We start from the raw sequence: 18,729 nt of genomic DNA, 5'->3' as shown, positions 1-18,729 counted from the left end.
GAGATATTTCAAGAATTCGATATGCCAAGAGATATGTGTTTTTGCTGAATCGACCTACATGTTCCAACCGTGCTGCCTAGAGCGTTCCCTATTTTACATGGTGACCTAACCAGGGGGAAACGAGATATCTACTCAAAAGATGGTTGGACACGCTAGAATATTCAGGAACGACGAGATCGCTAGAGAAGTGAAGGAGAAAAAAAGAGAGGTCGGTCATCAAAAAAGTGGGAGATAAGCTTGACCCCGAGAATCTATTTGGGAGCGGGGGTTTAGCTTCAGTTGAAATGAGTAGGTGGGTTTTCTACAGGGCAATTTATAAGGCAAATATACAGAATGTTCGGGCTATGTAGCGAATACCTCCAGCTGCTGCGCCGTCTTATAGCAAACAAGCTGACAGAAACGAGCGAGCTACGGGAGTTGGTTCTAATTGACACGCGAGAACTACATTTTTCGGCCGAGAAGATTTGGCCGGGCTTATATAGAGTATGGGTAAACCTGGCTATACAGCAGGTGTACTAGATGTCCATAAGAGTTTTGATAAACATTTCAATCCGGAAAGAAAGGGCTGGGAGGACCCCGAAACCAGGTTCCAGGAATACCCTAGCAGAAGTGGCATTTATGCAACATCCTCGGGGATCAGTCCGGAGACTACTCCTTGGAAAACGACTCGCGTAGTACATACAGGTTGAATCTCAGAGGTTAAGAAACAGTTCTTTTTTTGATTTGAATTCAGAAGATACTGTGAAGGCCTCCAGATTCGTGTCACTCTTATTCTCCTAACTATTCATCGTCATCTTCAAGCAAGATGAGCCCTTTTGATTCAGTGTCCATACCAGCTAGTATGGACAGCATGTCTTCTGGTGTTGTTCTGCCCTCTTTTGAAGGGTATCGCGAGCTAGATAGGGTCGAATCGGAGGCTTCCAGCAAAGATGATCATAAGGGAAACCAAGAAACTCCTCAGTCGCCCGCGGCTAAGAGTGCCCTATGGCAAGGTACCCCTTTACCACCTGGGTGGGTTTGGTCCCCGTTAGGAACAGTTTTGAGGTTCCTACCGGAGGCTGCTGTGACTACACAGCCTATGAGACCAGCGCAGATGTCGCTCTTAAGCATACCTATGCCGGAACCCGGGTCTTCAGGAACCCCCTATTTCGAGGGCAAGGGTGTGACGGAGACCATCAAACGGTTTGAAAAGATGGCGAAGCAAAAAGGAATCACCGACACAACGTTACTCGGTGAATGATTCCCAGACTACTGCGAGAAGGGGATTCGGTTTTGTGCAGAAAATCTTGCGGAATGAAAGGACCGCGAATGGGAAAGCTTCAAAGAAGTGATCAGCGAGCGCTATCGGGACCAAGACGGCGACTACCATAGGTTTACGGGAGCAGCGTTGGCGACCTTGCGGGACCAGTCACATGAGACAGATGACGAGATCCGCCAGTTTCTTATAGATTTCTCTTTAATCTCAGACGTGTTGATGTCTCGGGGTGTGATGCCGGAACTTATGAGTTGTGAATAGCTATTACAGGTATTACTCCCTTGGTTCAGTAGTAAGGTAGTCAATAAGGGTGGGATCAACTTCGACGACCCTTCTTCTGAGAGGAAAATTCATTTCTCGTGGCTATTAAAGGTTGTGGTTGACACTCTGAACACCCAGAAGCGCTATGATCGTACCATGACGATCATAGAGCAGCAGGGATCAAAGAAGGTCGGTTTTCGACCGAAAAACCCCTTATCTTGACAGAGTAAAGGATATCTCTTCAGAAAGGAAATAACGGGACTCCCCTAACAAGCGGTTAACGAGTCAAATCGCTGACATCATGAAAAGCCTCGACCAACTAAAACTCATAGTGAATAACCTATCGTCAAAATTGGATGCTCAGAGAATCCCTGCTTATGTCCCTTCTGAAGGTACTAGCCGCACATCTTTAAAAGGATATTACTTCTGTGCTGACCTGGCTCACTATTCGAAACCTGGGATTTGTCCTGTATTAGATGAGAATCTCCAGAGTGGTGTTATTCACTATAGGGATGACGGGAAAATATACCTCGGAACGTGTGACGCTCCAGGACCCTTGGTACGGTTCGTACGGGGACGACCTACAAAAGACCTCATCCCTGCTCAGTTAAGGGCTGGAAGGGTAGTGCGAATGCTATTCCAGTCAGCACGGTGCGAGGTTTTGGGAAGGATATACTGCAGGTGCCCGCGAACCTCATCCAGCTCAGACTCAGTGCCTGACCAGATAACACCGAGATTGACGAGGAAGACGAACTTGATGTAGGGGATGATCTGTATTTGGCAGGAATCTATATAATGGATACACGGAGTTCGCAGGATCCCGCCAGAAAACGTCGCAGAGCAGAAGGTGTCGCTTCCACCAAAACATGGCTGGGAGGGCGTTATGAACAGCCTAGAGTATCGGGGGATATGAAAGATCGGGTGACAGGTGGTGAAAAGGATTATTGGGACTTATAAAACTGCGTTTACAAATGTAAATATCAGATGGACACGCTAAAGTTCGTCTTTGTAGAACATGTCAACGACGATACAAAATCTCTCATCCAGGATATCGTGTAAGAAGGTAAGTGGAATCGTAGTGGGTCAAAAACTTGGAAATCTTGATACGAGGTATCAAGCCTTGCTGAGTTCAGCAATTGGCGCCGTCGTGGCAAGTCTGGTACTCAGCTCATTTCCAAGAGGTGACGCATTGCAAGGATTGCCACTTGGTCGAACAATCGTGGCAGGATCTTGATGAAATTCAATATCGAAGATGTTTAGTTATTCATTCGATATTTACCTTCGATGGGGACTCTCAAATTCCTACCAAATACTTATTGAGCTTCATCGTGGTTGCTAAATTTTGCTAGTTTTTGGGCTTTCGAACTTTCTTGACGCTTACCAAAATACATTATTCTTGTTCTCGCATCTTTTATGTATAGACTTTTGTCCCAAATCAACAGGCAATTCCGGTATGAATGTAGCGCTCAATTAACATGATGATCATATATTCGTAATGACGTCATATCTATTTTCAAACATGCGCATAATTCTATCGAAATATGCAAGCAGGCATCGGCAAGCACAAGCATGTATATAATAGGCTGAAGTTCAATGAAGCTGGAGCTCACGCGGGGGATCGTGGGATGTACAAGAAATTTCATTCCAAGTCCACTGGTGGCAAACCTCGTTCTTCCATGGCATCCTGTATGTTCCTATGTATGATGGCAACGGCTTCTGGCCAAGAGATGAGCTCATTTTGAGATTGCGCGGATTGTCTTCTGGCAGACCATTGCTGGGTAGAATCATTAATGAGCCACATCAGCCACCGGACAGTTGAAACAGCTTTATCAATATCCCTTTCATCGGCAATTACGCGACGAAGGTAAGAACAAAGAACCTTGACATCCTCATCGTATGGGCCTTCGGTCACAAATGTAGAATACCATTCGCCAATAGCCCCTCGAAGATCTGATAATTTAGATAGACCCTGCGAGGTGAAAACAGGTCGAGCCGCAAGTGGAGGAAGGGGTAAAGATTTAGGAATTGGTGGTGGAGGCATGAGAACAGAATCTGGTATCTCCATTAATTCAGATGCAGGTTCAGATACAGATTCAGGAGCAGGAGCAGAAATAGAACGCAGCATACGAGAACGTTCTTGCTGCTCTAATATTTCTTGCCGGATATCCTCGGGCAATTCTGCTAAGAACTCAGCTGAGATTTCGGCTGTTTCTTGAGCTAAGGACAGTTGCTCCGGTACTGGTTCCTGTTTGACGGCAACTGTTCGCGGAGCAATAATGCTCGTCTGTGTCAGGTTCTTATCGATCTCGGCTTGAGACACTTTTGGAGGGCGTCCGCGTCTTTTCTTCGGCGGTGAGGATGTTTTTTTCAACGTTAGAGAGCCGGAAGATGTTGGATGCGCACGGGACACTTTTTGTGTAGCTGTAATAGCGACAGGTTGTTGATTATAATATCCTAATACTTCATTGCGTACATCATCTGGCAATGAAGCCAAGATCTCAGGGTCTAACTGAGACTGTGGAGGAAGGTTGAGCGCAGTCGATTGAGCCACTGAGCGGGATGGTGGACATGGCGATCCTGGAGGCGAATGTTGCTGCGGCATCGCCTGAGCGACAAGTCTTGCTCTGATATATTCAGGAAGCTCAGCAAGCACTGATGGGTCTACTTGCGAAGGCAAGATGAGTTGAGATCCAGAGATATGCAAAGCTTTATTGGAACTGTTGCTAAGCATAAGATTGACTTGAGTCGGTGTTGAATCCCCTTTGCGCGGCTGCTCTAATTTTTCGATTGTCCTTTTGCGCGAGGGAGATTTGGTAAAATTCAGCTTTCGCTGGCTGCTGTCCAAGTTTGCAGAAGAGTTGGACTTGACTGGCTCTAGCTTGGTCATTTGCACCCCCAATCCGCGTAAGTCTCCAGGGGAGAAGTTGAAACTCCGTAACATGGAGACAGCCTCCTTTCCCAGAACATCTGTGGAATTTGTAGCCACACCGATCATAACACTTTTATTGAACACATCGCACTTTCCATGGCCAAGATGCTTTACTGGCTCAAGAGGTGCGTCCAGTGACCGACGCATGACCTTGAGAGTCAGCTGCTTTCCCCTAACCATACTCTCAACCAGTCTTCGGTTGAGTTCCTCACATAAAGATCGCATGAAATCTTCCGCTTGGTCCTGATTGATAAATCGAATGCCCCAATTGACTTCTGCCGAAACAGACTTTCTCACAATGTCATTGCCAACTTCAGACTTATCAATGCCCCGTGCATACTCTGCCATCCGTATCCCAGTCTTTGGTCCTAGGAACGAAATCAATCTATCCCGAGAAACTTCTCTCATCTCCTTGACAAGTTGTACCCCTAGCTCTTCAAGTTTTCCCGCGAGACTGTATCCAACCCCTGGGAGATCTCGAACACTTAGATCTCCAATGAAATCCAATACAGCATCTGGCGTGAGTTGAAATTGCCCAGCTGGCTTCGCCTTTCTCAAAGCAACTCGAGCCAGTAAAATATTTCCACCAATTCCCACCGAAACAGCACACTCTGTTATCTCCTTGATTTCATTGCGCAGTATATGCCCGATTTCATCCGCCTTGGTTTGCTCGCGAAGTATGGACTCTTCAGATACATCTCTGCCATTCGAGCCACCAGCATCCAAGCATATGTGTGTGATATCGATAAGAGCCTCATCAATACTAACACTCTGGACAATGCCATCAACGGCCAGAACTGCATTATAAAATTTACGACTCGCTTCCTCGTATGCTGGAAAGTCGTAGGATAAAACTTGAAGCTCTGGACATGCTTCCAGGGCACTTTTCATCCACATACCGTTTTTGACACCATGACCACGCGCAACGTAATTACAGCTAGCAATTTCAGACCCGGGACCGGCACCGTGGGCTATTGCAACAGGTTTGTTTTGGAGGTCTGGACGTTCCAAAAGAGAAACGGCCGCAAAAAAAGAATCGAAGTCAACATGGAGAATGTATCTTCTTGACCCGGATACCGGCTTCTTTCGAGGTTCGCGAGATTGTGTTTTCTCCCTAGCTGCTGCCTGAAGTTGAGCTTTTAATTCTGCTTTCCAGGTCGATAGATGATGAAGCCGGGACTCCCGGTAATATTGTTGAATAAAGTCAGGGTTTACAACGCTCGACTGCCTCATTCGTGCATCGGACAGCAATTGCTTGTTGTATTCTTCAGATGTAATTCGTGGATTTACGGGGTTCAGAGGGTTCGATGGAGGGAGCATATTGGCATTGTCATTATTTAACTCGACTGGCAGACTCTCAGAGGTATTTTGCGCCTTGGACAGAGCAGGTGTGGCTTCCATATTGTTGTCGGTGGAAATTATCTCATTTTCCTCCTCGAGAGCACCAAAGCTAGGGAATTCGCCATAGTCTGATTGAGGATACGGGCTTGAAGGACTTGCAGAGGACTGGAGTTGCCCCAGGGACCGCATATTTTTATCATCTTTGGTCATCGTCTGCAATGATTAATTGAGCGCGTAAATATGGAGCTAACTTGCTTGGATGAAGCCTTCGTAGGTATTAGATCATTAAATAAGGCTTATCAAGGCTCTGTCAAGCGAGCTGACTCGAATGGTGATTGAATTAGACGCTCTATAGAGCCAACTAGTATGCTATGTCAAGGTGATGTGGACTCAAGGTTGCCATGGATTTTCGCGCTAACTACTTTAGGGCTAGTGCCTCTTCCAGAACGTCTTTTTGTTTCGTCAACTACTCGACCATTACTATCATCTACACATTCAGAATGGCTTCGACTACCTGTGGTTCAAGTGCTTGTACGAAACATGGCATCCTTCAATGTACAGGGTACATAAGTTCTTTCGATAGATACTGGTCGGCCAATTGAAAGAGCACAAGATATATTGCACTGGAAACGAAAAACATAACTGCATCTTGAGCCTCGCCTCTCCTCATCTTGGCACTGAACAGTTCGGGCCATTTCCTCTACGATTATATCGTGATTGAAATGTAGAAATGAATGAAAGCGGAGACTGAGTTAGCGTGGGGTGGATGAAGCCGACAAATTTCTATTCTGATCTGAACGTCTACATATGGTATTATTACGTCTACTGCCTAATCCAATCCGCAGCTAGCTTTCTCCCAAAAAACTAAATTGGAAGTCGATGCATCGGAAAGCCTGTCTTTGGAGACGTCGCGGTCGTCAGATCGGGAGCAGACTCTGGACCATCTTACGAGGAGTGTTTCTCCAAGCTCGATTTGGAACGGACTGCAGAGTTTAGAGTTTTACAATTCCGCTGATCCAGCAAGGGTTTCCACGGAATGCGAATTATCACAGTGGTCGCACCCTATGGGACAGCTATATCCAAAACGTGCACATGCAGCGCTAAGGGCAGCGTCATTCAAGGGGTGAGGCTCAGGCTAGGCATGTTTGGCTCAAGGAGAAGGACTGTGTACATAAAGGTGTTGGGACTGAGGAAACAGATCTAGGTATCAATCTTCAATTTCAACATAGCTTTGCTGTAAGTCTGATACAAGTCACTGGGGAGTCATTCATAGTAATTTATTCAGAGTCGTGAAAACATACAAGCCAAATTTATTTAGTTTCCACTTGATGCATATCATTACATGATCAAATCCAAGCTGACATGTGACTATACCTATGATGTTAATACGCTGCAGATGCCAAGAGATAACCACCATCACTTCCCATTTCTCATAATAGCAGACAACAAATATGCGCCGGGTATATATAAATTTCAAAACAAGACCCCGAAATGATAATTACAGAAGATCAAAATCATCTAGCTTCTCACGGTACCGCATGATGTTGCGCTTGATCTTGCTAGAGTCGACCCAAGTCACGAAATCCTCCATATTGCGAGTAACGAGAAAAGCGGGGTCTGTGACAACCTCTGTTCCAACACGAACATGGCCCTGTTCAATGAAAGTAGCAGCCTGCCAGCCAATGTTAGTAAGTTGCTATGCAAGTCCAACAACACTGCAACAAGGCCACACAAGCGGTGCAAAGAGACGAGAGTTGCAAAACATACCGCTTTAATAGTCTCAACCAAGCCACTCCGTACCATCAAGACAGCTAAGCGGCGACGACAGAATGCAGAAACGGTGACTTCACGTTCAACGCGTGATAGGCCTGCACCCTGTTCGCGCGACTGCTTCAGGATACCCATTCGCCATAGCTTCTCCAAAAGCTCTGACTCAAGCTTCTTGCGCACTGGGTCGGAGTCAGGGTCGAGCTGTGAGAGCTTGTGCGCAAGCTGGCGCAGTGATCCGCACATGGCATTGTATTTCCGGTAGTCCATAGGGTCTTGGAGGAGGTAGCGCTGACGAACTTGATGCTCACGGTGACCACCATCGGACTTATAGGTATGGAAATCAACCTTCCGGAGAAGCCTTTTTAGGATCTTTAGTTAGTGAATTGTAATTGACCGACGATTTGAAGGTGGGTAGCGGAGATTGAATGTGGGGCAGGCTTGAGTCCAAGGGCTTTTTATTCGTGATTGAAGGACTCACTTCTTCTCATGGTGCTTAAGTTGACGGACCATCCTAATGACTAGACGATACCTGGTGATTGATACTAGGGAATTAAGAATTTGAGATCAGAAAAGAGAGCGATAACGAAAATTGTTATCGAGCGGTGTGTATTTCTGCCATCCATCTGAGACCCGTGCACGTGATCTTCCCCATATGCGGAAGTGTGCGTAATGGGCAGCCGAAAAACTGTCGCACACGTGATATTTGCCAAGCCTTACTAATCTCAATAGCATTACTAATTCAAATCAAGTTCAATTCTTCTAAGTCCGATTCTAACTACTGTAAATAAACACCTAGTGGATGATCGTGCTTCCGCCAAGTTTTAGGCATCGTCCGCATGCTCCGAATAGTTTTAGCTTCATTAATCAGCTTCTGGGTTTGAGTCCTTTGGCTTTTGATATACTGAAGCCACTTCTTTGCAAACCTTTCTCCTTGATCATCAACCATTGATATAGTATCAAATTGGAATTGGCGCAGTTTTCATGTGGCACCAACGGGAGGCTTTACCGCCTTGATACCCCATCAAAAACTGTAATTCCAGTTGAAATTGAGAGTCTCTCACTACTACACCATGAATTTGTCTCAGATCATCATAATATATTTATGAGTTTTAAACCTATGCTTTCTTTATAAACTGTCTAAATATGGACTAAATCTATTATGAAGTGGAGCATACTCCCAGTACCTACTGCCTACCTTCAATCATTATACTCTCCTCTTGATTCTTGAAGCCTCTCGACGTTCTTCTCCTGATACTATGGAACAAAATTACTGCGAAATCAACGTATTAGTGTTGATAGATGCCGATCAAACCTATAGTATCTTAACTGGCACTACTATTCGTTTCCAGGTTTTCATGGATATTCCTTCCTATCCAGGTATAATTCTTATTCTACGGTCTACCTTCACTTTCTATCACTAATATCTATAGCTATTGCGAATCTAATCATTCCGGAAGATGTAGTATGCCAATTATACTTCTGGAATGGTGAGAATGAGCAGTTTAAGCCAGAGCAGGCTTTAATTGCCATTAGGACGTTGATCGTTGTTGAGCAGCAAGGAGGCCCGCCGAGCCTTTACTTTAGGGCTGATGCTGTACATGTTGCGACAGCCGAGAAACAAGGCCATCAACAGACGGAAAGTGTTTCGGCCGAAAAAGCTTCTGCCGAGACAGCGACTCCGGAACTGGATTAGTATATCACGGCATCCTTGAACGATATGCATTCATCGCAAACGACACCCTTGAGCGATGCGCATTTGCGACAGTAATGTCCCGTCTTCACCGTCTCTTCTGTCTCGGACGAATGTTGACATTCGTCCAGGGCAGAGGGGCACCCATATACTATAAGTAGCTAGTTCTTTCATCAATGAAAAAGCAGACTTCACAACAACCACAATATTCAGTACTGTAGAGACCACTACACTTGGTGGTTTGTCTACGGTGTTGAGTAGTGGTTCGTTGGAGCTCACCGTTCTCAGTAACGAGCGATTAGCTAGCTACGCTCGCTAAGCGAGCGACAGTACAGCTATGAGTAGTGAATTTCCTATATATTCTTAATTAACAAGACTAACCTTTCTTTATAAGTGTACCTGGGGAGCTATCTGAGGATGCCTACTACGAAAGCCTCCCAGCCGCCTGGGCGCCGAAGCTGACCATAATAGGGGCAGTTATCGGCGAGGCTACTGATCCTCTAGGTGCTCGCATCTTCGTCCTCCGCCAGACTATACATCATGCCTTTTGTGAGGCAGATCTAAAGCATACGACATTCCACGTGGCTGTTGTTCTCCCCAGTACTAGCCGATTCAAGAAGTCACCGTTGCCATATATTGGGCGTCATGTCCTCGCATCTGGCCAGTTTCTCGGCTTCTATCTACACGAGAAGACACAGATACTCTGTATGGTGGCAACCAACTACTCCTTCCTGCCGTCTACAAACAGTGGCCGTGGAGGCGCAGCTACCGGTGCAGCTACACCGTTGCTACTACTCCTCGGCGTAGACGTCTGCGTACTATTGGTAATTTTAGTGTAAATGTTGCGACGGCCGAGAAACAAGGCCATCAACAGACGGAAAGTATTTCGGCCGAAAAAGCTTCTGCCGAGACAGCGACTCCGGAACTGGATTAGTATATCACGGCATCCTTGAACGATATGCATTCATCGCAAACGACACCCTTGAGCGATGCGCATTCGCGACAGTAATGTCCCGTCTTCACCGTCTCTTCTGTCTCGGACGAATGTTGACATTCGTCCAGAGCAGAGGGGCGCCCATGTACTATAAGTAGCTAGTTCTTTCATCAATGAAAAAGCAGACTTCACAACAACCACAATATTCAGTACTGTAGAGACCACTACACTTGGTGGTTTGTCTACGGTGTTGAGTAGTGGTTTGTTGAAGCTCACCAACTCCTTTCTACTGCAGTAACCTCCAATTCCCTTTTACTGCAGTAAGGACTCGAGCACCGTTCTCAGTTATCGGCGACTAGCTAGCTACGCTCGTTAAGCGAGCGACAGTAAACCCATCACCATCTGTGAACCGATTTCGCGATGTATCGCCTCCTGCATCCTTGAGTCAGCTTATGCAGGCAACAGATATTGCTCCAGTGCATGCCGAGGCGCCTACTGAGGCGCCTGCTGATGCTAATGACCAAGGTATATCAACTAGGAGTAGAATTAGGCGCTTCCGATATACCTAAGTGTTAGTTATTGGGTTTATGTTTTATTGGTTTAGGTGGTAGTATTGGTTGGACTTGGGTGATCTTTTTACTTTCATTTGAGGATATGGGCTAACATACACAATTTAGGCAGGAAGAGAAAGAGGAGGAGGAGTAGTAAGGGTAAGAAGGCGGCTACTATATCTAACTCTTTTGCTGTCTCAAGTGAATTATCCGACATGGATTAAAGGCAGAATCCTATATTTAGATAGCTAATTTCTGTACACTGATTAGTAAAACATAGCTACTAAAGGAGACGAAAGAAATATTGGATGCATAACTGGAATGTTTAAGTATAAATAAAGTATCAAGTGAACCTAGTTAACTGGCTCTAATTTCATTAATTCAGTCACATTATAAGTTTCAACACCTATGTTTTATCAATCAGTGTACAGAAATTAGATGTAAATTTAAATTTCCACTAGGGCCGCGCAATGCGCGGCCCCAACCACTTGTCTTTAGATATATATAACAACATTGGCCTCCTAGCATTTTCTCGTGTGTCCAACCTTGGAACCTATTGACCTACTGCCCCAGATGTTTATGTTAGTAATGACTTTTCGACTTCAGATTCTGATACGCTTAATAGCTCACTTTGGAGTGGCCTCACCGTATCGGAGTTGATTAAGGCTGCTATTCGAACTTACGTTCAGAATGGTGACGCCAATAGCGCGGCTGCGGTGGATGTCAGCAACGATATCACACTCAATGATCTTAGGGATTGAGATATCACCACCCCCGGCTTTATTCGCATCCCAGTGTGTAGCGAGACTGTTGCTTGGGCAGCCTGAACTGGCACTTCTATCAAAGACTCCGTGTCAGCTGCTTCATTTTGTAGACTTCTCGTTCATGACAGCAATTAAGAATCGGCAAGGCGCTCTCATTGATTGTTCACCATATCTCCTTGGGCTCACTGATTGATAGCTTGGGAAGTGGTCGACTTGAGAAGAGTCGCTGACATTAGAGTGACTGCTAATAATATGAGAATATTGCTATGGATTGGATCTTATTATGGACTATATTCACCAAAATAAAATTCACTGTCTAGACTTTGGCGAGGTGGGTGAAATGAAGAAGTCAGCAAGTTCTTACGCATCTCAAAAGAGGAAGGATGCCAGTCTCTTCCAACGTCTGCAGGTCAGTGTGGCTCCCATTACGAGTATACCTTTGATGAACTGCTAGAAGTTGCTTGAGGTCGTCGATGTAGAGGGAGTAGTCACTCAACAACTCGTTGACAACTTGATCAGATTGGAAAATGCTACTCGAAATTGCATTATCCAATGAAAGGTGATCTCCGTTCTTGGCCATTCTATCTCACTACTTAGGCATGCAGGATTAAGAGCCAAAACTTGGGTCAAAACCATCAATCTCCAATGCATAAGCCGGTCATTACTTATCAATATCAAATTAAAGCCAATATTGAGCTTCAAACATTTAACAGCACGTTTACCTTCCACTCATTACACCCTCATTTAGACTCGCTCTCTCAACTTCAATCAATTTTAAATTTCATCATTGGTTCTCTCATGCTGTGTCCCAATTTAATTTGAATTTCACTTACACTCCATCTCATATTATAAAGCTCAATCTTCAACTACACCTTTCCACTTCCATTTCACTTTTACTTTAGTATTTTCTATTGTAAGCTTCACCCCACACGACTTCAGATCACCTTACTTCTATTCACATTAATTCCACGTTCAGCTCCGCATCTACTTCCACTTCCACTTCCACTTCCACTTCCACTTCCACTTCCACTTCCACTTCCACTTCCACTTCTACTTCTACTTCTACTTCCACTTCCACTTCCACTTTCACTCGCACTCTTACAATTCCTGATGCAGTTTGAACTTCGAAGTAGAACTATAAAGCTCTTCCATTCCCAACTGTAAACCTCTTCTTCCTTTTCTCCAAATCTTTTCGAAATGGCTAACATTAACTATACCCGTGCGTTTTTGCAGCTCTTTCCCCAATTTGCCATCTCGGGTATTCATTGGCTGGTCCATGGATACCTGTCTGCTAGCGGGCAACTGTTTGGGAATGGACAGGCTGGGCTGCTCGATACCCTCATCTGCAGCGGACCCCCAGATTCCTGCATTGTTGTCCTCTGGTACAGCCATGGCCTGTTCCAAACCCAGATCGTTATGATCCTCAATCCACAGACTGATCACAGTCGGCTGATCATGCTGGTAATTTCTCCTGATTTTCTGTGGATTGGAGCCACTGATGTGATGTTTTGCTGTATGTTACATTAGCTCACTCCATTTTCGGGTATATGCTAACATCATGGCAGTGCCTTTGGAACAAGTTTCAGTTGGCTTCGAAGAGGCTATCCTGGCTCGGGATTTTGATGCCGAGTCTACCTTGACATGCCCGGCTTTCAGCCCCGGTCAGTGGGAAGATCTTCGAAGCCATCTCGACTACTTCTTTGGTGGACAGGGAGTTGGATACCTGGCCAGTATCCTTTTCCCTGCGGCATTACCTGAGCTTGTGGCAACCTCTCCAATGGACACCGCCACCTTCCATGATGATGGTGAGGACCCTATGGAGTGGGTTTTTGAGACTCCGGCTCCCGAAGATAGTCCATCTCTCCTGATACTGAGCAGCCCCCGCAATGATCCTGATCCAGACATGGACTGGTGCGGTGAAGAGGTTCCCTCGGATACAGACAGTGAGTGGGATGAGGCTTCGGGTACGCTCGTTGCAGACTCTTCTCTCCATGTACCGACTAGAAAAATGTCTTTGGACAGTTCTGTCGATGTACCCTCCTCCCCTCCACGCCCTGCGACTCCACCATGTCTGGTGACCGCCCAAGTCTTCGACGAAGGATTCAGCCTGGGTACTGAAGCCACCTTCGACTACGCAGCGGTTGCTCGGCTGCTACAGCTTTGCGACGCCGCCCAGACAATCCAACAGGCATCGCACCGACCTCCCTCCCCTCCTGTGGACCGGGAGTCCTCAGAGGAGCTGTAGTGCAGGGTATTGTTGGATGGGGGATCTGGAAAAGCCTGTCCGGCCAAACCGATGGTATGTTCTATTCTATTGCATTTTACTGACCTCATCTCACTTACTTTCTACCTCTAGCCATCCCGGCCAATTGCACAGCCCACCACGCCACAAATGGCATGCAGCTGTTCCTCGCAATTAAGTCAGCAGCCCAGGGCAGATCCGCAAGTCAATGCCCTCGTGGCGCCAGTCACCGCCATATATGCGAATATGGCGAATCTGACTGCTCGAGTCACGACCCTCGATACCAACGGGACTGCCGGATTCACTGCGATGGAGACTAGACTGACTGCCTTGTCGAAGTCAGCAATAGTCACGCAGTGACGACCGACTTTCAGTTGACACCTCTTCACAGCCTTCGGACAGGGAAGCTCATCGCAGAGTGTCTAGTAAACCTTGGCGACCTATACTAGCTGAGCAGTGAGTTGTTTTTCCTCCTTTAATATAGAGTATTGCTGATAATCATCATTCCTAGGCGCCATTATTGAACGAATTCTGACGGAGCTGTAGTTGTCGCTCCAGCTGCTAGAATGGAGGTTGCCCGCAATCTCTCGCTCGCTTTTGATGTTCGTGTCTCGCGTCCGGGATTGATAATCTAGGGGGGGTGTGTTCTCTTGTTCTTGTTTTTATACTTCATATGAATTCCTCCTTGTTTAACTATGCCTACAGGCTACATACTTTATTTCCAAAGGCCTTAACATCCTCTAATATCTTATCGTGAGCTAAATCGCTCGGGCGTAATTATTAAAGGAGATTTGCATAATAAAAGAGTATACATTGAACCTATGGAGATTAGAGACAAAAATCTATCAAGTTTAAATTGTCTTCTCAGGCTTTTCAAATATATCATACCTTTCTCGCTGAGAGCCCGCGTCTCTCTTACTCTCTTGCTGGGAAGATATCTCGTTGGAAGAGCTCAATGCTTGTTCCTTCTTGAAAGGGGTTCCCTAGCGCTCGATTGTATTTATTTGGCTTAAAGCGATAGCCTGCAATTAACAAAACGGATTGTGATATCTCTCAATAGTGAAGACTCGGACAGTGATACGGCAAGCTTTGGCAACTATAGTAAAGGTAGGGTAAGTGCAACGGAATCCTTGAGCATGAGGCCCAATACATGGCGAGATATAAGGTGTCTTTGATAGATTATTCATACCCCTAGGCTACTAATAGAATGCAGAATTCCGAATCTTTGATAAGTTACATTGAGGGATAAGGAGTTGGAGTATCGCAGCGTACAGGCGGATTCGGTGTATGTGGGGGCTATGGCAGCCTCCCAACAAGAAGGGGTCGCTTTCCCCACGACATTTTCAAAATCGTTCGATCCTTTCCCTTATCAAGAGTTGATTATTATGATCATTTATGCAAATTGAAAATGGCTCGCCGTAAGCGCCCATCAATACCTCAGCCTGTTATCAAACAGGAAAAGGCTTTGCTTGGATATAGTGGATTGAAGCTGGCCATAAAGAAGCGCCTATAAATGCAACGGGTATAAGAGAGGCCTTTAGATTAGTGGCTGAGAAGAATAAGACGGACCCATACACCACCGCTGTGTGGCACATGCCATCGGTAAGGAGCTCACTGCAATTTTTGCTCTTGTCATCATTTAATCGTCTTTTAGGGACATGAGGGACATAAAGAAGGAAGTTCCCACAAGTACTAGTGGAGAAAGGATGGCATCTGTCTACCCGTTTTAGGAATGATGTGCGTGGTTTCAAGAGTCGAGAAGGCCAGTATACTATGTCGGTTCAAGTATTCGCCCCACTTATAAACAATTAATAGATGACGATTCAAGCAACTTTAGCGAGACTACCTCACTAGTGACAGCCAAAAGTGTACCGTCTATCGAGTCCGAGGCAACTGGTCCAGAACCTTCACAATAAGCAGCTGTCTCTTCCACATCCCATTCGCAATATTGATCGAGGAAATACGATAACTCCACGATGATGAATGATAAATTAACTTATTTCCAGAGCTTACAGGAAGTGTACATGATTTTACCCCCCACCGATCTCCAATTGCTTTTAATTGGGCTCATCAGCCCTTCTTGCTAATGGAGCCCTTTCATCCGCAAGCAAAACTATTCATCATTATTCCTATCACAACCTGAATCTACCTCTACTTTGCTGGCAGTTGCTTCTATGTTCATATATATTGGTATGAGGAGCTAAAGAGGGCCTGTTATTCTATGTTTGATAAGTCACAGTTTTTCAATTCACGGGCTTAGACTTTCTTCAATGTGCTATCCCGCACACACCCTAGTGATTATGCACCATACAGCCTGCTCCATTACCTGTATCTGTGAGATTACGTAAAAGTGATACCGCTCAAGTCGCCTTTTTTCGTGAAGATAAAATTAAAAATTCATCGCGTTTGTCTGGTCTTAGCCGGACGGGATGTCACTCATGCCCAGAATACACTAAGGTGGGCGAACATTAGATGGTTATACAGTATACAGAGCTGAGCACCCTATCAAATCTGATTGACTGAAATTCATGTCTAATAAAAGCAAATTATAACTTAGAGCATATCAATTTGTCAGGCTCGTACGATAGAAAAGTCACCGGGATACAGTTGAGTAGTATGGTATTGCTGGGATTTACTCCACTTATCAACCGTTTGATTCACTCGAACGGTGAGGTACCTAGGTATACTGCATCCCACAAGATCCGATCGGATTGAATGACGTGACCCTTGAAGCTATCACGCAGCCTAGGCCATATGAACTGTCATAACCCAGATTTTATACTCGGAGAAGGCTGTAATATAAGATGGAACTTTCAGACCCAAGGCGTTTGGGTAATTGATTGATAAGAATGCTGTGCCAATGCCATTGGGACTCCCAAGAAGTGCATAAAATTCCTCATCTTGAGGAGTCCAGGTAAAAACCACAGGCTTGTCTTTCTCTTCTTTTGCCATACCTCGTGTGATTTCATCCAATAAAGTTGTCGTATCATCGTTTGCAATGGCTTCTTGAATAATGTAGCCTAGTTGAGAGGGGAGGGTATTTTGTAGAGAGCATTGTTGAACCCATACAAGCCACGCGATATCAGACCATTTATCTGGCGCACGAGCTTTTCCAACTTGACCATAGTTTGATTTCGCCACAATGACCCCAATTTTTGGGCCATAATAGTTCCTATATCGAAGCTTTGAGTTCGATTTCAAGTAAACAAGGATATCCTTAAATGTGTTTTGGTTCCACTTTATCCCAAGATGGGATAGCTCAAAATCACTGTATAGTTCAAGTTCCTCATCATCGCATGGGATTTCCTCATCTTCTGACATCAAGGGGTCATCGAGCTCAGCTGTGATTTCTACCATCGTCCAACGATTGGAATTGATAGTGCTTGGGCCTGGGTCTGTGGACGGAGGCTTTTGGACAGTCTGCAATGCAATATTGTATTTCCCATGGCCCTTTGCAAGATATTTTTGGTATAGTGTGCTTGTTTCAGCCAGAGGAGTCTCGATGCGGGATACTCTACGTTTCTTGAGACTTAAAGCCGGCAGAGACAAGGTGTCTACGAGTGAGGAGTCGGCGATCGAAGATAGCTCCTGCTCAAAAGTAGTTAGTTTCCATCTCGAATTCTTAAGACCAACCATTTAATGGCTATATTTTACGTCAGGTTGTGGTATGGGCGTAAATTCTCATACCGGTGAGGTCGATGGAAGCCATTCTTTTTGTTTTTCAGTAAATGAAAATTGGTTACTTTTAAGGGCTTGATCTGCAGCTATAAAGCCAAAGAGGTATATCAGAGTAAACCAGATACATAGAATGTGAAAGCCGCCTCCTCTCACAGAGGGCGCGAGATATGGACTGGGTCTTAGAAAGAAGTTCATCTCAACAAAATACTGACTGAATTGAATAATACAAGAGCAATGAGGGAGAAAATGTTCCTTATAAATTTTTTACCTTCAGTCCTTGAAACTTTAATTAACGATCCTGAGGGATCTCCAGGGCTCTTCATTAATCTGGGGGATGAACGCCCTCCACTTAATTGCAATGATCCTACTGAATCCGGCTTGATAGGTGCCAAATCTTCAAATTAGGCTATGTAATTACCTTTAGTGCTTGCTTGGAAATATCACCTTTCGTTTTTTAATGTATTCTTATATATATATATATATATATATATATATATAAGAGCTGGCACCTTCATCTTTTCGCAGTTGAAAGAAAGATAGCCCTAGCTCTCACGCTATAAATAAGTTGTGGGGCTAGTAAGTTGAATTAGGCCCCACGGGTAGGGCCAAAAGCTCCACATGACTCGCAACGACATCTTCGGGTCTTCTTTCAGCCTTACTGTCAGATGGCAGGGATCTAATGGCAGAGAGGCTACGTAGAGCTCGGCACGAAGACGAATAATTCGCGAATATTTGAGTATTCGAGGATCTTATCCTAATTAGGTTTATATAAGGTGCGGAAAAGCTTAGAACGGTAGCGATGACGACTTTCATCGACCAATGAATTGGCACTTTTGTATCAATAAAGAGATCACTACATGTTTTACAAAGGGAAAGGAGATATGAGTGGAGAGAGAAGAACTGCGGAGTAATTTGGTAATTGATCCTGATGGCGACTATCGCCGTGCAAGCCTTAATCCTACCCACTTGGGGAAGCCTATGCCTGCCTAGTACCATTAGCTATGTAATTAGAACTGCCTATATGTGCCTTTTAGTTCCTCAAGTAATTTAATGATTTGCATCCGTACTTGTTCCCTGCAAAGCAGACACACTAGTACGCTCGCACTATATACATTCTTTGTGATAAAGTTTGCGGAAGAAGGTGGCTTCACCACTAGGCACTCAATATCATAACCATCTTATAAAACGACACGATTATAACCTCTTATTGGCCAAATCTGCATGCGTAATTAACCTTCCTCCTTAATCCCCGACCTGGTTGGTGTTGGTGCAAGTGGATACTGCTGTTCCCTAGGAGCTTGAGACCTCTAAAGT

At 45.1% G+C, this 18,729-nt stretch overlaps 9 protein-coding genes across 9 annotated transcripts; 4 read left to right on the top strand and 5 right to left on the bottom strand.

Moving 5' to 3' along the window:
* Window positions 1-805: 805 nt before the first annotated feature.
* N7495_003426 (uncharacterized protein) lies at window positions 806-1,240 on the top strand (the record flags this gene model as incomplete). The annotated part of the gene is made up of 1 exon (XM_057206095.1): window positions 806-1,240. One exon carries the CDS (start codon window positions 806-808, stop codon window positions 1,238-1,240), a length of 435 nt encoding a protein of 144 aa, XP_057066702.1.
* Window positions 1,241-2,119: 879 nt separating this feature from the next.
* On the bottom strand, window positions 2,120-2,384 carry N7495_003425 (uncharacterized protein; the record flags this gene model as incomplete). The annotated part of the gene is made up of 2 exons (XM_057206094.1): window positions 2,120-2,287; window positions 2,322-2,384. The coding sequence occupies 2 exons, from the start codon at window positions 2,382-2,384 to the stop codon at window positions 2,120-2,122; spliced, it is 231 nt and encodes a 76-aa protein (XP_057066701.1).
* A 771-nt stretch (window positions 2,385-3,155) lies between these two features.
* Window positions 3,156-5,996, bottom strand: N7495_003424 (DNA repair protein Rev1; the record flags this gene model as incomplete). The annotated part of the gene is made up of 1 exon (XM_057206093.1): window positions 3,156-5,996. One exon carries the CDS (start codon window positions 5,994-5,996, stop codon window positions 3,156-3,158), a length of 2,841 nt encoding a protein of 946 aa, XP_057066700.1.
* Window positions 5,997-7,284: 1,288 nt separating this feature from the next.
* Window positions 7,285-8,066, bottom strand: N7495_003423 (uncharacterized protein; the record flags this gene model as incomplete). Its single annotated transcript, XM_057206092.1, has 3 exons — window positions 7,285-7,458; window positions 7,554-7,914; window positions 8,035-8,066. The coding sequence occupies 3 exons, from the start codon at window positions 8,064-8,066 to the stop codon at window positions 7,285-7,287; spliced, it is 567 nt and encodes a 188-aa protein (XP_057066699.1).
* Window positions 8,067-11,727: 3,661 nt separating this feature from the next.
* Window positions 11,728-12,075, bottom strand: N7495_003422 (uncharacterized protein; the record flags this gene model as incomplete). Its single annotated transcript, XM_057206091.1, has 2 exons — window positions 11,728-11,736; window positions 11,860-12,075. The coding sequence occupies 2 exons, from the start codon at window positions 12,073-12,075 to the stop codon at window positions 11,728-11,730; spliced, it is 225 nt and encodes a 74-aa protein (XP_057066698.1).
* A 617-nt stretch (window positions 12,076-12,692) lies between these two features.
* On the top strand, window positions 12,693-13,022 carry N7495_003421 (uncharacterized protein; the record flags this gene model as incomplete). Its single annotated transcript, XM_057206090.1, has 1 exon — window positions 12,693-13,022. The coding sequence occupies one exon, from the start codon at window positions 12,693-12,695 to the stop codon at window positions 13,020-13,022; it is 330 nt and encodes a 109-aa protein (XP_057066697.1).
* Window positions 13,023-13,053: 31 nt separating this feature from the next.
* On the top strand, window positions 13,054-13,740 carry N7495_003420 (uncharacterized protein; the record flags this gene model as incomplete). The annotated part of the gene is made up of 1 exon (XM_057206089.1): window positions 13,054-13,740. The coding sequence occupies one exon, from the start codon at window positions 13,054-13,056 to the stop codon at window positions 13,738-13,740; it is 687 nt and encodes a 228-aa protein (XP_057066696.1).
* A 16-nt stretch (window positions 13,741-13,756) lies between these two features.
* On the top strand, window positions 13,757-14,097 carry N7495_003419 (uncharacterized protein; the record flags this gene model as incomplete). Its single annotated transcript, XM_057206088.1, has 2 exons — window positions 13,757-13,794; window positions 13,929-14,097. The coding sequence occupies 2 exons, from the start codon at window positions 13,757-13,759 to the stop codon at window positions 14,095-14,097; spliced, it is 207 nt and encodes a 68-aa protein (XP_057066695.1).
* A 2,385-nt stretch (window positions 14,098-16,482) lies between these two features.
* N7495_003418 (uncharacterized protein) lies at window positions 16,483-17,373 on the bottom strand (the record flags this gene model as incomplete). Its single annotated transcript, XM_057206087.1, has 1 exon — window positions 16,483-17,373. The coding sequence occupies one exon, from the start codon at window positions 17,371-17,373 to the stop codon at window positions 16,483-16,485; it is 891 nt and encodes a 296-aa protein (XP_057066694.1).
* Between the last annotated feature and the right edge of the window lie 1,356 nt (window positions 17,374-18,729).

Source organism: Penicillium taxi, assembly GCF_028828555.1.
Source record: "Penicillium taxi strain IBT 34144 chromosome Unknown utg000002l_segment0_segment0, whole genome shotgun sequence".
NCBI classification, from domain to species: domain Eukaryota; kingdom Fungi; phylum Ascomycota; class Eurotiomycetes; order Eurotiales; family Aspergillaceae; genus Penicillium; species Penicillium taxi.
Note: the sequence above shows the minus strand (reverse complement) of the source record. Positions and strands in the feature narration are given on the sequence as shown.